Source organism: Cryptotermes secundus, unplaced genomic scaffold (assembly GCF_002891405.2).
Source record: "Cryptotermes secundus unplaced genomic scaffold, Csec_1.0 scaffold179, whole genome shotgun sequence".
Classification (NCBI taxonomy): Eukaryota; Metazoa; Arthropoda; class Insecta; order Blattodea; family Kalotermitidae; genus Cryptotermes; species Cryptotermes secundus.
This window is the reverse complement of record NW_019724586.1, coordinates 1,063,368-1,079,318: the sequence shown is the minus strand read 5'-3', so window position 1 is coordinate 1,079,318 and position 15,951 is coordinate 1,063,368. Positions and strand designations below refer to the sequence as shown.

The 15,951-nt window shown below is 38.7% G+C and overlaps 1 protein-coding gene across 1 annotated transcript in view; it reads right to left on the bottom strand.

Annotated features, from left to right (window-relative positions):
* LOC111862308 (inositol-pentakisphosphate 2-kinase) overlaps window positions 1–9,994 on the bottom strand; it is a 385,987-nt gene extending 375,993 nt beyond the window's left edge. Inside the window, exon 1 of the mRNA XM_033750619.1 lies at window positions 9,354–9,994. Coding sequence (XP_033606510.1) covers window positions 9,354–9,362 — 9 coding nt within the window. The 5' untranslated portion in view covers window positions 9,363–9,994. The remainder of the gene's footprint in view (window positions 1–9,353) is intronic.
* Between the last annotated feature and the right edge of the window lie 5,957 nt (window positions 9,995–15,951).

Below are 15,951 nucleotides of genomic sequence, written 5' to 3'. Positions count from 1 at the left end.
CATAACATTCTCCGTACACAAAGCACGCGTTTCCATCTGGCAAGAGTGTTAGTTCGGTCAAGAAAAATGGCTGATTATGGACTGGTTAAAATCCGGGCAGGGCTGTGATTCTTCTATCCGTCGCCATGTCTAGTATTCTGCTGACGTAAATGCTTGTCCCTTCACTGCCAAATTCTCTCCTCTAACTAAATTTTGTCTAAAACATTTTTCTTGCCATGTCGATGGAGACATTTCTTGGCGATAATGTCTGAACTTGTAAACACGCGGATCTGCATAAAATTCTGCGCTTGCGAGATGAATCTAAGATCGATCCATGTCTGAACACCAAACTGCAGGTTTAAACCATAATGTACAAGTACCTTATACAGGGTGATTCACGAAGTTTTACCCCGGCTTATGGTACATATTCCTGGGGTTATTTCCTGCAAAATTTCCTTATAAACTTGTGGTCGATTTTCAATAGTTACGGAGTAACAATAGATTTTCGAAACGCTTCATTGTGAATGCAGCGCTATGCTTCAGCGTGGGCGACAATACGTTCCAGTCAGCTATGTCAGCAGATAAGGTAGACCGGTTTGAATGTTGCGCGTAGGTAGATAGGCAGAGCGGTTCATATGCGTGCGACGCGTTGTGTTGACGTGCAGGGAGACATTTTTGAAAATCTTATGTAAATCCAGTCGTCTTCTAAAGCACTACAGGTTAAAGGAAACAGATTTATAGAAGGGTGTGATATGCAACCATTGGTATGTTTACAGAATGGGATGCTGAAAATAATGTAATTTTGTAACACAAAATCGATGAAAAATGTTGCATAATGCAAAACTAAGAAATTGGGAAAAAATGGTTTTAGAATGCTTCTTTCCTAAAACATTAACGATTTAAAAAGTGTTTGTATTGTATTTCTAATTTGTTTTGACTGAAATTCAAAGAGAAAAAAGATTTTTCGCCAGTTTTCAATTTATTGTATCTCTTTAATTATGAGTTGGATACCATTAGTATATTAACATTTTTTGTTCCAAATTACCTCAGGAATGCCCTCCCTAAGCGGGGGTAAAACTTCGTGAATCACCCTGTATATCTCTCGAGAATGTGGCAAAATTGAATTTATCTGGGAAAGACAGTGACAAATTAAAATTACATGCACAAAGAAATTGACAGTTTACATTAACGGACTGCTGGCTACCATCTAGTTCAGAACTCTCGTCCCCTTCCTGTCTTCGATACACAAACGTAGACCTACAAATTAAAATATACTTCAGCTTCGCACTTCGTGTCTGCAATCAATGTTATCAGAGTGATCACATCGAGGAAGATAAGATGGATGGGTGGGCTAACACGGTTGGGAGGGGTGAAAACCAGTATAAAATTCTTGCCCGAAAGAGGGAATGAAAGAGATCAGCAAGCTTGCAAATACCTGACAGTAATAAAGATCTGGTCTTAAACCCCAGATGAGTGCTTTATTCGAAGACAGACTGACCGACTGAACGTCGGTCGTAACATAACTTTAATAATGTCGGTGAAACTCATGCGGAGACGGGGTCGAATACCTTCACCGTAGCCCTAGGAGTCGTAGGAGGTGACAAAAAGGCAAGTCTCGAATCTGAGATAGTAAAATATTGTCTCGAGTCCTACGGGACTCGGACCCGAAAATGACTGCGCTGGCGAGGCCCAGCAGCAATTGTAAACGACAGACCCGTCCTCTCTTCAGAGAGAGCGCCCCACATTAACAAATTCGCAAAAGTCTGACAGTAATAAAAATCTGGTCGTAAGCCCCAGATGGTTGCTTTATTCCAGAACACACTGGCCGACTGACCGTCTGTCGTAACATAAGACTCGACTCGGAAGGAAAGAGACCATTTGGGAGACCTAGGAGTAGGTAGAAGGATATTATAAAAATGGACCTTAAATAGGACATGAAGGGGTGGACTGAATTAATGCGGCACAGGATAGGGGCTAGCGGGGTTTTGTTGAGAAACATCGCAGCCATATTGTTTCTACTCAGTCAACTGGCAAGGTGAGCAGGCATGGCAGATCACTAACGTCTGAAGAGGTCATCACGGACTATTTCAGGGCTTTATCTAGACATTCTGATGTTACGAGAAACCTCAGTCAGGACAGCCGGTATCACGGCTGAGACTCGAACAAAGTGACTTCCGAATATAAGACCTGATACCGCTATACAAACCTGATCGGCCTTAATGGTGAAAAGGAAGGATCGTTTCACTACATGTAACGCAACTTTCCGATAACTTTCCATGTAATATGTTTATTTAACGACAGTACTCACTGTGAAGTTTTCAGATGAGAAACAGTAGGGCGGTCACGAACAGCTACTTAGTAAACGTGGGATGAAGTTGACGTGGCCTTTCCAAAATAGCATTCCAGTATATGCTTTCAGAGACAGAAGAAAACAGCAACAATCCCATCTTTAAAGGTGAAAAAAAAAAGTTTTCCCTGTGCTTAACTGATTAAGCACACTGCTATGAAGGCGTATGGGGAAGTGGATGTATAGGCCCACATTTTCTTGACCTAGGCACTAACTGAAGGTGAGTGTCAGCTTCACGCATCGACCGCTTTACCGCCGGGGAAAGAGCCACCGGTACACATTGGATAAGGAGGCTGGGTGGGTTCCAGAGTCGGTCTGGACGACGTGGAGAAAATTCATAACCTTACCGGCACTCGAACTCCGACCCGTCCGACGTCCTGCCTGTAGCCAGTGGTTATACCGACTGAGCTATCCCGGCCTTCCATTTTTATAGGAATTACATAAAATTGGTTCCCAGACGGACATCAAATATCCATATCTTTATTCTTATTTAAACCCGGAACATCCATCAACTTGGCATTAGAGACGTTTTAATAAGCTACCATTTTAAATGAGTCTACTTAATCGTTGTCGGTACTAACGCATATAATAATTTATACTGAATACAATTCATCCACCAGTCCATCTCAAAACGCCCTCTTGAATCTGTTTACGATACGGTTTTAGACGCTATGTAGCGTGGTATTAGAAACTATAAATGATTATTAACTGTTAGTTCAAAGAGGTTTGATTAATACATGGAGCAGCATATTTGTCGTTATAGTACTAGCATTCTACTACGAAAAAAGGTATGAAAGCAGGAAGAAGGTTAACTCATCTTTTTATTCGCGTCTGAATCAGGTGAATCTCGAATACAAACCAATTACGTCTACCTGAACACACAGATCATTGGCCCAGTTACAATTATTCTATTTCTCTCAAAGAAATTATATTTGGTGTTGACATGAATGAACACAAAAAAAAAGGAAGGAACAAAGATGGAGAAACTTAAGAAGCGTCATTTGTTCTCTTCATCACATCCTATTAGGCGAACAAATCGAGGAAGATGAGAGAGGTGGGGCATATAGCATGAATGGGGAGATGAGAAATCCACACAAAGGTTTTCTTTGAAAATATGAAGGGATGGAAGTTTGGGAGATGTAAGCATTGACTGGAAAATGATATTAAAACCAATCTGGAGGTATATGACGGGGGTATTAACTGGACCAAACTGGCTCAGGAGTCATCCCAGGGGACATCAGCTGTTGGTCTATGCGGATGATATGAATCAACTACCATAAAAAACACACAAACTTTAACTGAGGCTAGTAATGAGGTTGGTCTAGAAGCAAACACAGGGATACTAATTATATGTTGCTGTCTCATCACCAAAAGGCAGGGAAAAATCAGGACATAAAGATAGGTAACAGATGTTTTGAAAATGTGGCACAGTTCAGATGAGTGAGTGAGTCATCCCATGCTCTTGTAGACATGGGAATGAGTCTCCACGGCTACAGAAGAAGGAATGTCTTAACCAGCTGAGCAAGGACTCTACACCAGACAGCTATTCAGTTTAACACAAATTCAATTCATACCTCACAGGGAACACATTATATCTCCACTACAAAAACGAACCAGTTAATGCTGTTTAGGGAAACAACCCCTGTTTATTGTGAGAACCACACAAAACAAGTAACATAAAATTTGTATTATGTTACAGCATATGGTACATTTATTTACCACTGGGCTTTAATGGGTTAACAGATGACAAATTACTCTAGAAAACTACAGTCACTCAGAAAGTATTATTATTTTAATACTGTGACATTACTGATGCGATGTAAAAATTCAATTGTTTATTTATTTATATATTTACTCAGCAGCCCAAAGGCCAATTATAAATTAAGCAGAGCAGAAGAAGGAATCAGACACACATACAAACAAAATATGAAAGACTAAACAAGGTAACTTGCATCACTTAAGACAATAATAAAATTCCAACAAGTGCAATCATGCAAATGATTATGTGGCAAGGAACAATAAATTCTTGGGAAAACTAATCGCCTATTTTCCTTTTATATCTCACAAACTGCACAGAAAATGACGCATACTAAAACTCCTTTTACTGAGCCGTTGCTTAGCACCAATAGCAGGATACGTATACAGACACAGGACTCCATTATTCTGACTTTCATGAATTAGTGGGGATACACAGACAGAAAGGTGATCTAATAAGCCTCTTTTTCTTTTAAAATTATGGAAAGTATGCTACATAAATATATACATACATTCATATTGAATACCTATATCAGCTGGGCACTGAAATGTATTATGTCCATGAACACAAATATTCAGGAAACTGGATATCAAATTGGGGAATCAACTGCAGTTTAAAATGTGACTTAGAACAAAACACATTCTGAAACCTCACATCTGCAAATAAAGATGAACCTATGAAATATGTGGAGACAGTGCAACACAATATGAAGAACGAGAAAACTGCATTATCTCATTTTCACGCAGAAGTAGAGACACAATACTCCAATATTCAGGTGACGGTATGTCTTTCTTTGTGCCCATATGGGCCAAGATATGTCCTTCACTATGAGGGAAACCACACTAACAAAAGTCAAAATTATAAAATACTAATAATGATGATAACAATGCATAAGAGATACTTGTGGAAGAGATGGAAGATGAACTACTGTTGACAATTCTACCAGTATTATGTTACTGTCTAGTGGAGCCTGAATGTGCTGAAATACCAAGACAATTACCACAGAAATAATTAAAATACACAAAATTCTTCACATATTACTTAATTGTGGTACTGGTGACATGTATTATACAATCAAATGTATAATTTCATCTTGACAGAAATAAATTTTCAAGAATGTTATAGAGGTTCAACATGGGTCAGCTAAAAGGTAAAACAGTTTTGCTTTGTTTAACCTGGTGTTTTGTATGATCTCTCATACAAACGGAAAGCACCCAGACCAAGGAAGTGTGAGAACTGGATGTTGAAGAGAATATCTGGACAAGAGAACACACATTTGGAGGATGGAAAAAATTGCATGAAGACATTCTTAATAATCTGTACTATTCATCATTAGGATCATCATATCAAGGGCACTGAAATGGGCACATCATGTGGATCCCATAACAATGATGAGAAATGCATAAAATTCTGGTCAGAAAGCCTGAAGGAAGAAGTCTACTTGTGAGACCTAGGCATAGATGGGAGGACAATATTAAAATGATTCTTGAGGAAACAGGAATGAGGATGTGGACTTGTGTCATCTGTCTTAGGAAGGTCCAGTGATGGACTATATGGCATTATCCCATGACTAAGAACACCACACAGACTTACTTTCTGTTGCAGTGATAATAAAATTACAAACTGCATAAGTATATAATTCTGGTTAACACAAAATGCAATCTATTTCTAGTAGAAGTAAATTCATGTGCCATTACCATCACCAGAAAAAAAAAATTAATTATACAAATATCTATTTTTGGCATGCACATATATCTGAATTGTAAATCACTTTTAAAAATGGTCACTTCAAAAACAGGAATACAGATATAGAATGTGGCTCTTAGGGGAACAGGCTGCAGTAATGTGGGCTGGACTGAGCTGGCTAAGAATAGGGTGACAGACAATGTTTTGATGAAATCTGCCAACCAGTAATAAAGAGATGCTAGCTACAACTTTGATCTAAAAGAAAATTATGGTTTCACAGCACCTGCCTGTCAAAACACAGTGGGACATTTGCACAGAGAAGAGTGTGTCAGGTCACTATAATTCTGTGAAGGAGTAAAAAAACATACAAGGCATCAGCATATGGAACACAACATGCTTGTAAAATGAGTGACAGCAACTCTGGCACATAGCTCACACTCATGAAACTAAACAGACTAATTAAAATGTGTGTAAATGATAACTTCAGTAAAGTCTGTAAAGATGAATATTTGTCTGATGCAGTTGCTTTTCAGTACAATTTAAAACAAAGTGCAGTTTCAGTGCCACTGCTTTTAAAGTTTGCTTTTGAATACATTACAGAGCTCCAAGGAAACCAGGAGGGTCTGGAATTTATGGGACACATCAGCTTCTAGTCCATAATGATGTTAATTTATTGTATAATAGCATAAGTACTGTATGAAAAAAGCACAGAAGCCCTACCTACAAGAAAACGAATGAAGGAAAAAATCATAACATAGGGATAAATAACGAATCTTTGTTGGATTTGAGTCAGTCAGAGCAGAGATTATGAACCATACTGGCTCTCAGTAGTAGTGCCATGTAGTCGGGCACAAGTTCAAAATACATGGCATTACATCCCAGAAGCCAGCATACTTTAACTAATAAACTCTCAAAATATGTGACAAAGGTCATATGGGAATAAGGGCAATAAATGGAACCCTTGTTCATAAAGAATTAAGAACAGATTAGGGCCGCGCCATAGCTCAAGCGGTTAGTCACTGGCTTCCCACAGCAGCAGCCCGGGTTTGATCCCGGGTCTGGTCAAGTGGGATTTGAGGTGGACAAAGTGGCACTGGGGCAGGTTTTCTTTGAGTACTTCGGTTTCCCCTGCCAATCTTCATTCCACCAATTGCTCCACAATCACCCTCACCTATCATCTAGGGTTGGTACAATAGAGGAGAAGTGGCTGCAGTACAAGGGACTTAGTTCCACCCCACTAGCAAAAAAAAAAACAGATTAAATCTGGATAATGCTTGTGATTGTTCATTTCAGAATCTTTTGTTCTACATTATTTTATCTAGAAATGTAAAGATTAAGACATACAAACTATAATGTCACCTCTCACTTTGTATAATGTGCATAATGTAAAAATTAGTTTGCCCATTAAGGGAACAATACAGGTTCTCAAGGTATTATTAAGCTGTTAAGTTATTTAATCTACATACAACAATATTTTATGATGTCTGGACTGAAAATTCTATATGCTAAATGCTAAAATATAATATTACCAACAGAATGAAGATGTTTGACAAAAGGGTGGTGATCCTAAGAGGGAAGAAGCTGTTCTTGTGCTTGATTAATTAAGCACTATGTCATGAAGACATACAGGGGAGTGGAGTATAGCTCCACCATTCTTCACCTCGGCACTAGATAGAGATTAGGGGTCACCTTCATGCCCCATCCACTTTACTCCTAGGGAAAGGGCCTCAGTACCCACTGGATAGGAGGCTGAGTGGACCCCACAGCCAGTCTGGACACAGTGGAAAAGAGAAAAATCTTGTCCCTGCCAGGAACGCTACCCTGGTCATCCAGAAGAACTGACAGGAGGCTGGAGAAAATTTCTTGACAAAGAACTTCATGATTTGTACTATTCACTGAATATTATTAGGATGATCAAATGAAGGTCATTGAGATTAATGAGGGTAGGAGATAAATTCATACAAATTTTGGTCAGTAAACATAAAGAGAAGAGGCCATTTGGAAGATATAGGTGAAGATGAATGGATAATATGAAAATTAACAGATGCATGGGGTTTGGAATGGATTGACCTAGCTCAGTATAGAAATGAGTGGCAGGTTCTTGTAATGAACCTCTCAGCCCCTTAAAAGACAGGGAATACCTTGACTAACTGTATGAATCTTAGCTTCTGAAAAATATATATAGGAATTATGTCTACCATTTATCTGAAACACACAACAGGATGCAACCAATGAAGAAACTCAAAAATGACTCTGCTCCATGATGTTAGTTCATTATAAATGAAAGACATACCCCTCAAAATCTAGGTGAGTGGTGGGAAAAAATTCCTCTGCCTGCCAATTTATACTCCTTTACCACAACACTGACATGAACAAGTCCAGTCTAGTATCACTCAGAGATACGAAGTTTGAAGCTGGTATGCTGTACTGATAAAATAAATGCTAGTACTTGTTGTGAATATGCTAAACCATATGATGTTACAAGATGAATACAATACGGAAATAATTACACATAACATTCCTAGATTTGTTACATGTTTCCTTGCATGGTTGTTTTAAAGAGTTTATTTTTGCAATATGCTATATTTTTGGTTTACAATACAGAATAGTATATATAAATTGGAAAACAGTACCAAAGAACTGCATGTTAGTAAAGGTACGGATTAATACCGACACAATATACCAATTTACCACCTGACAGTACCATAATAAAGAAAGGTAACACTATATTAGGTTCCACTCCTCCTTTGCCTTGGAAGCTTCAAGCCTCAGGCAAGAGAGCACGTATCCTGACGGGATTTCAAGCAATTATCACACACAGAACACAGATATATGTCTGTCTCTGTATACAATTCAGTATTCAATTAGGATTATCCCCCATCCATGGTGACCCAGAATGTGCTCAATATTTTAAATGAAGGAGAAACTTGGACAAGGGAGTTAAAAACAATATAAAGAAGGATAAAAAGAAATACATTTCATAACTAATGAGAGTAATAAAATTAGTGTTACAGTTTGCAAACTATTAACTGTAATAATCCTGAACTGTCACAACAAAAAATGGGATATACCTATTGAAACTAGACACAGAAATAACACTGAGCATGAGAGACAGTGATAACCTAACCTCAAAATTGAACTGGACAATATAGTCATAGTACGTACACAGAAACTTATTAAGTCAGCTTATGCCAGACATTCAGGGTTTATCCACACAAATGAGACTGCTCCAAGGAGCAGTATAAGTAAAATATGCAAACCACTTCCTTCATTCATGATCACCACTAACTATGGAAAATTACTTTCACCTTCATGTTTTATGTAACAGACGACTTATATACTCACCAGAGGTTCTAATATTCTATTTGGCTCCAGAACTATACTCTATAAGAGTGGACGAAAACCATATACTTATTTCTAACATTTTCAAGATGTTTCAGTACTCCCACATTTATACAAATTCATTTGATGGTTTAAACATATTGCATTAAGTCGCTCCGGTAAAATGACCACATGGTAAGCAACAGACTATAAAAACTAAAAATTAAAGACTACTTCCCATAAGTTAAAGAGACCGGGGCTTACCTTGCACATGACGATATACTTCTAGGAACAGATGAGTCAGGCATTATAGTGAGTGGGAAGATCACAAATTTAATCACACAAGAGCACCACCATAAAAAACTACAAAACGTAACACATTCTATAAGCCGTATCACATTAATTATAATAAAATACAATTTCGAACCACGCTGGGTGGACGATTCTGCCTCCACGGAACCGAAACATGTGACAGTCGTCTTCCGCAGAGATCCAACCAATAGATAAAAATTGTTCCTTTCTACCGAAGACGTATAAAATACCGCCAATTCAAATACCCCACAGTTCAGAAAATGAAATGGGTCCGTATCGTGTTTGACAGAAGACGAATTAGTTAAAAAAAATTAACTCCGCCCATAATGAAATAGTCTTTTTTACCCGGCACATTCCAGTAATTGCTGACTTTTAGTCTACTTCCATTCCTTGAAAGGAAAAAGCACGTTTCCCTAGAGGCCAGTGGCGGGCTTTTGTGAACACGATAATGAACCTTAGAGTTCCATATAATGTTCCAGATTCTTGGGTGGACTCGGCTCCGCGAGTTAGATTTCTAAGATGGCTGCGTCATAGCTCAAGCGGTTAGTCGCTGGCTTCCCACCTCGGCGGCCCGGGTTCAATCCCGGGTCTGGTCAAGAGGGATTTGTGGTGGACAAAGTGGCGCTGGGGCAGGTTTCCTCCGAGTACTTCGGTTTCCCCTGCCAATCTTCATTCCACCAACTGCTCCACAATCACCCTCCTCACCTATCATCTGGGGCTGGTACAATAGGCCAGAAATGGCCGCAGTACAAGGGACTTAGCCCCACCCCACTAGCAATAAAAAAAATAGATTTCTAAGATCATGCTTTCTGATAGACCTCAAAGGATTCTGACGATGGTGTATACTGTACTTTTTTTTGGACTTCATCCATCGTGTGGTATATAAAAGACAAAAGACCACGACGTTTCGGAGACTGGATCCGTCTCCTTCTTCAGGAGCTAGTCTCAATCACTGGACCAGCTCTTTCTAACGGACCCAACTGAGTAGGTTTATCCTACTCAGTTGGGAGTATCATGATTTTTGTTTGTCTATTCTAGCTGAAGAATAAGAAGATGGATTTTCACGAAACTTGGTATGCAAGTATGTCATTAGAGGCCTCACCAACATGATACGTTCAAATATTTTAGTCAGCAATAATAAGATGGTTGACGTGAAAACGTGTACGGCGAGTGTCATTAGCTCCATTTGCATTAAGGTCCTGAAGGGATGGTAGGTTTTAGAAAGACGTGCAACTTTTGTAAAATCTTAAAAAACATGACAGCCACACCAGCATTTTATTTGGCCTTCGATCTGATGGCGATAACTAGGGAGCCACTGAACTTAGGCATGTGGAATTTGGTACGGAGATAAATCATAAACATTCCTACGTACTGTGTATAAAATAGTGATTGAAAGTCAAGAGCTACAAATATGGCGATGATACGAAAGTTTGAAGTTATAATCGATAATTTTAACAGTTACAGAATCTGTATAATAACAATAATGTAGTTTTAATAGTTCTGCTAGATCCAGCGCAGTATGAAAGATATGGCCAGACTTCGTTGCTTATTCATGATCGCCAGTAAACTACTTTTTCATCAACTTTAAATTATACAGAAGAAATAAAAGAGAAACGTTAATTGTAACAATGAAAAGTTACGTAGTATAACTAATCGCTTTGACATTAAACATACATCCGTTCAAGCAGATGAGGTTAATAACACTATCGAACGATAATGACTTTGATACCGAGATAACATGCTTTACAAACGTGTGTATGAGGTCAAGGCGCTGAAAAAGCGGACTGGAAGGTTAAATACTGTAATTTGTAAAGTGGCAGAACACTATACACAAATATACATATTTGAGGGTTGCTTTCTAACACCAAAGATCCCTATGTTTAAGCACCGCTCCATTATGTCGTAAGGCGGAGTAGAGTTCAAGCTTCACATATTCTAAACCGGGGGGTGATCGGCCAATTTCAGGCTCCGGTCGCCCTAAAACCTAACGGAAGATTTCTCGGTTCCCATTAAATAGTAATCTGGATAGGGCGCAGAACCAGTCAGGACGCAGTATCGAAAAATGACTCCCCCGGCCAGCAATTGAGCCCTGGTTGTCCAACCTGTAGCCAGTCATTTTACTGAGCTATCCCGACGAATTTAGATCTTGTAGAAAACCGCAATATTTGAGGCGCGTTCTGGTATTTGATCTTGGTGTTTTATAAATATCAGGCAGTAGTCGTAACTTAAGTTGCGATTGTGGTGTCATAGTTTGTTTACACCGTGAACTGCTGTGAAATTAATAAATGGGATAGCTATGACTTTGTTGCCATATACACTTCCACGAAATTTTCGTGAGCTTACCGAAGAACAGGGTTTGTTCTTTCGAAGGAGCATTTTTTTATTGCTAGTGGGGTGGGACTAAGTCCCTTGTACTGCGGCCACTTCTGGCCTATTGTACCAGCCCCAGATGATAGGTGAGGGTGATTGTGGAGCAATTAGTGGAATGAAGATTGGCAGGGGAAACCGAAATACTCGGAGAAAACTTTCCCCAGCGCCACTTTGTCCACCAGAAATCCCACCTGACCAAACCCGGGCCGCCGAGGTGGGAAGCCAGCGACTAACAGCTTGAGCTAAGGCGCGGCCAAGTAAGGCGTAAATCTTCAATACAAACTGCATTATAACCTCAGGTATTGGTGCCGTGTTAATCTTATGTTCGTCCAAGCACCAAAATGATGTCAAGAAAAATTAACTGTTGTAACAGGCAATAGTTAATTGTCCAACATTGTATATTGTACTGAATGTTAAAACTGAACAGGTTCATACTTTGAGTTTTTCTCTTGAATATACTACAGCTGGAGGTCAAAGCACTACCCCCATTCTCTTCCTCTAGACATTTAAGGTAACATGGTTACCAAGAGAAAAACGGGGATTTTTAAATAAACAACATCAACAAAAAGTCGTGGTTGGGTGCTCCTCTGCCTACTAGGTTTCTGGACGTCCCACATTTGTCATTGTCTGGAGGCTTAGTATACTGAGAAGATAGTCTTCTGGTATGAAGTCCTATATGCCCGTAGAATGCTGGCAACCTTTTAGAGGAACCCGGAACCGCTACTCTTATCATCAGGGTCTTCTACCCTTCTACATAGCATCACATCCCACATGACAACATTCTTCAATCTTCCATTAGCTCTAAATTACTTCATAAGGGGCAATGCTGAGGTGATCTAGCACTAATGAACCTACAGTAATTTTATTACATTGGTTTCATTCAAGAAATTGATGTAATATGAACATAGCATTAGTTGGTTTTAAGAAAAGTACAGCAATGTGAGGATCAGACCCTACTATAAAAATATATAACATTTACTATTTTTTTTTAATTCACTTAGTGGGGGGTGGAGTCCAACTGGGTCCACTCGGCACAGCGGCCACTGATTGGCCTATTGTAGCCTGCCCCCAGGTGATTATGACGATAGAGAATTTGGTGGAATGAAGATTGACAGGGGAAACTGAAGTACTCAGAGAAAACCTGCCCCAGCACCACTTTGTCCACAACAAATTCCACCTGACCAGACCTGGGCAGCCACAGTGGGAAGCCAGCGACTAAACGCTTGAGCTATGGCATGGCCACATTTGCTATTTACGCCAATAGCCAGTATCACTAATCTAGTACCTAATACTAATCAGGTAATGCAAAGCCTTTATTTAGACTTTACAAAAGCGCCGATAAACAGAAAATTGTTCTAATGGACTGAAATTACTATTTCTGACATTATTAAGAATATTTTAGATAAATAGAAGGCCTTGCAATGAATGTTCTACCATCAACTGTTTTAGTCCAAGCCTTTCTGAAATATTTGGAACTAAAAAGTATGGCATTACTCACTTAACATCATATTTTTGGTGGGATACTTATAGATATGCAGATGACATTCCAAATTTCTACAACAGGAATACCATGGACACCACTGAAGTATTTAATGATATCCACTCTAAAGTATCCTATGGAAAACGAATTATACATTTCTTGGAGTTGGAAACAGTGAACAAAAGCAAAAAAAAATTTAGTATTAGGATACAACCTAGGACTACTCATCATATTATTCCTAATAGCTCCTGCTGCCCCCACAAACATAAATATATTGGAAAGGGTGTATGCTGTAATGTTGTACACAAAATTACCAATGGCATAATCTATTAAACATGCCTAGAAATAGGGACAATAAAATGCTAATTAGTCAAATGCTGTCATACAGAATTTCACCATAAACTGTGGGTTTATGGGATACATGGAAAATTCCATTTATGGCCCTATGCAAACTGGAAGTTTTCACTGACTTCTGGTGGAAATCTGCTACACCAAATTTTAACAAACTCCGTGGAGCAATTTATGGGATAAATGGAAAAGTTCATTTATGGCCTTGTTTAAACCAGGCTTTACTATGGATCAATATGGCTGAAAATTGCAATTTTGTGACACTTTTTGGTAAAAATCTCCCATGCTGAATTTGAAGTATATCTGTCCAGTGGTTCAAGCAGTGATACTAGGTCTCTGGCAGAAAGAGTGTCATGAGTACATGACCTTCACAGAAGACATTTTTTGTTTTGTAAAGTATTGTGGCATGCAGTCTAAAAGCCAGAATATCTGAGTCAAAGCGGGCACCCACTGTTAGGCAACGGCTAGGTATCCACAGTTCCACAGCATTGTGGGGATGACAATGAAACAGGTTGAAGCGACAAGGCATACACAAGAGACGTTACCACGAAAATGAAAAACCAGAACTAGTGAAGTTCCTGTGGCAATGAATACACTAGCTAACTAGCAAAGTTCCTGCTGCAACGGATATACTAGCTAACACGTGAAACAGAACCCTTGAACAAGGTGTCTTCTAGGACATCCAACTGTCAGTTATAACAGACCAAGTGAGGTCAGAACTGATATCAGAGAGAGAAGACTGGATTGCTGCACAGATCAAGAAGATGGGCTAGTCAGGTCACATTGTCTGCAAGATACATAGTATTTCAGGGTGATTGTAAGCGAAACTGTAAACGAGTTGTCCAATAAAACAGCTTTGTCTAATCCGCAACCCAGTAATTGTCACGGAACCCCGGACACGTGACAGCATGTTTAGAAAGGCAGCCACAATCTATGTGATAAACTGATAGATGGAGCATATATCTCATGCGTAATAATATAAAAAGAAAATGAATTAAAAACCATAAAGGAAATCTTAACCAAAATGTATTAAAGTGAACCTGTAAAACCCATGACGGTAACCGATTCACTTAAGAGTTCAGTAGTGTGCTGTTATGCAGTTCTTGGAACACCTGGTGACGATGTGTACTGAGGGACTGTCTCACAGATCAAACAAGGATGCAATATGTCACATAGGTGGTTACTGTAAAAATAAATAAATAGTACCATTGAGTAATAATATACCATGATACCACAATTCAAGATTACGATTCTTGTTGTCTCACCAGTTCAGAAACACTGATTACTGAATGTGATTATTCTCAACAAGACACACAAACACTGACATTCCAGCTCTTTGCTTTCACAGTGATCCTTAACGATTTAAACAGCACAAGTAATCAAGACATAAATAATTTTCAGGTGTATCTAACTGTCAGAAGCTTTCTTGCTTAATGAAGTATCAAGATTTACTTTAGGCAAACATAAAATTATAACAAGTGATCTGTTGGTGCAGAAGTACAGAACTGGATTGTTATTCAGAGCATGAATGTTATCTTGTCATACCATGGAGACAATGTAAAATGTGTTATTTATTTCATAAGAGTTCTACTAAAATAAAGATCAGTTCATATTTGTACATGGTACCAAGATATTTCAAACATTAAATGGAATGTTTCTTTATACATATAGACATATAAAAAGAGATTGATAAAACTGAATGACAGCGATGGGCCAATGCATGACATTCATGGAAGTCTACAGTTTATCCATCTTTCATTACATCAGTACTTTTGTAACAACATTCAAAAACTTTGTTCACAAAATATTACACACCTTAAACCAGCACAGAGACACCTTATTTGACCTTCCAAGTTAGTCTGCAGTATCTGAGGAGTTTTAAAAGTAAGCTTTCAAATCCTCTGAATTCCATATTACTCATAGAAAGAAACCATCCCACTGCTGTAATGAACCAAATTATTTTCTGCTTTAGCAAGAGTTCACTTCATAAACAAGAAACCTCTATCAATGATTCATCCTCACTTCAATGCTACAGCTCAGTTTGAGACTTTCTGTGAGGCTAAGCAACCGCTGGCTTCTTAAGGACTCAGCTCCATGGAGTTCGCTAGTTACTGACTACTAAGAGTAACTCATTCCCATTGTGCAAAACTGTGGGTCACAAAGCAAATCCATTAGGTAATAAATTCTTAAGCAGCTGATTTGCATGTGCTTGAAAATTTCCTTGTATATGATAATCCCCCATTCCAAGGAAACAATGATCAGTAGAAATTTATCTCTACATTATTCATTATACATTATATATTCATGCCAAAACAATCTTTAAAAAACAGGAAAAATACCATTCAAACCTTA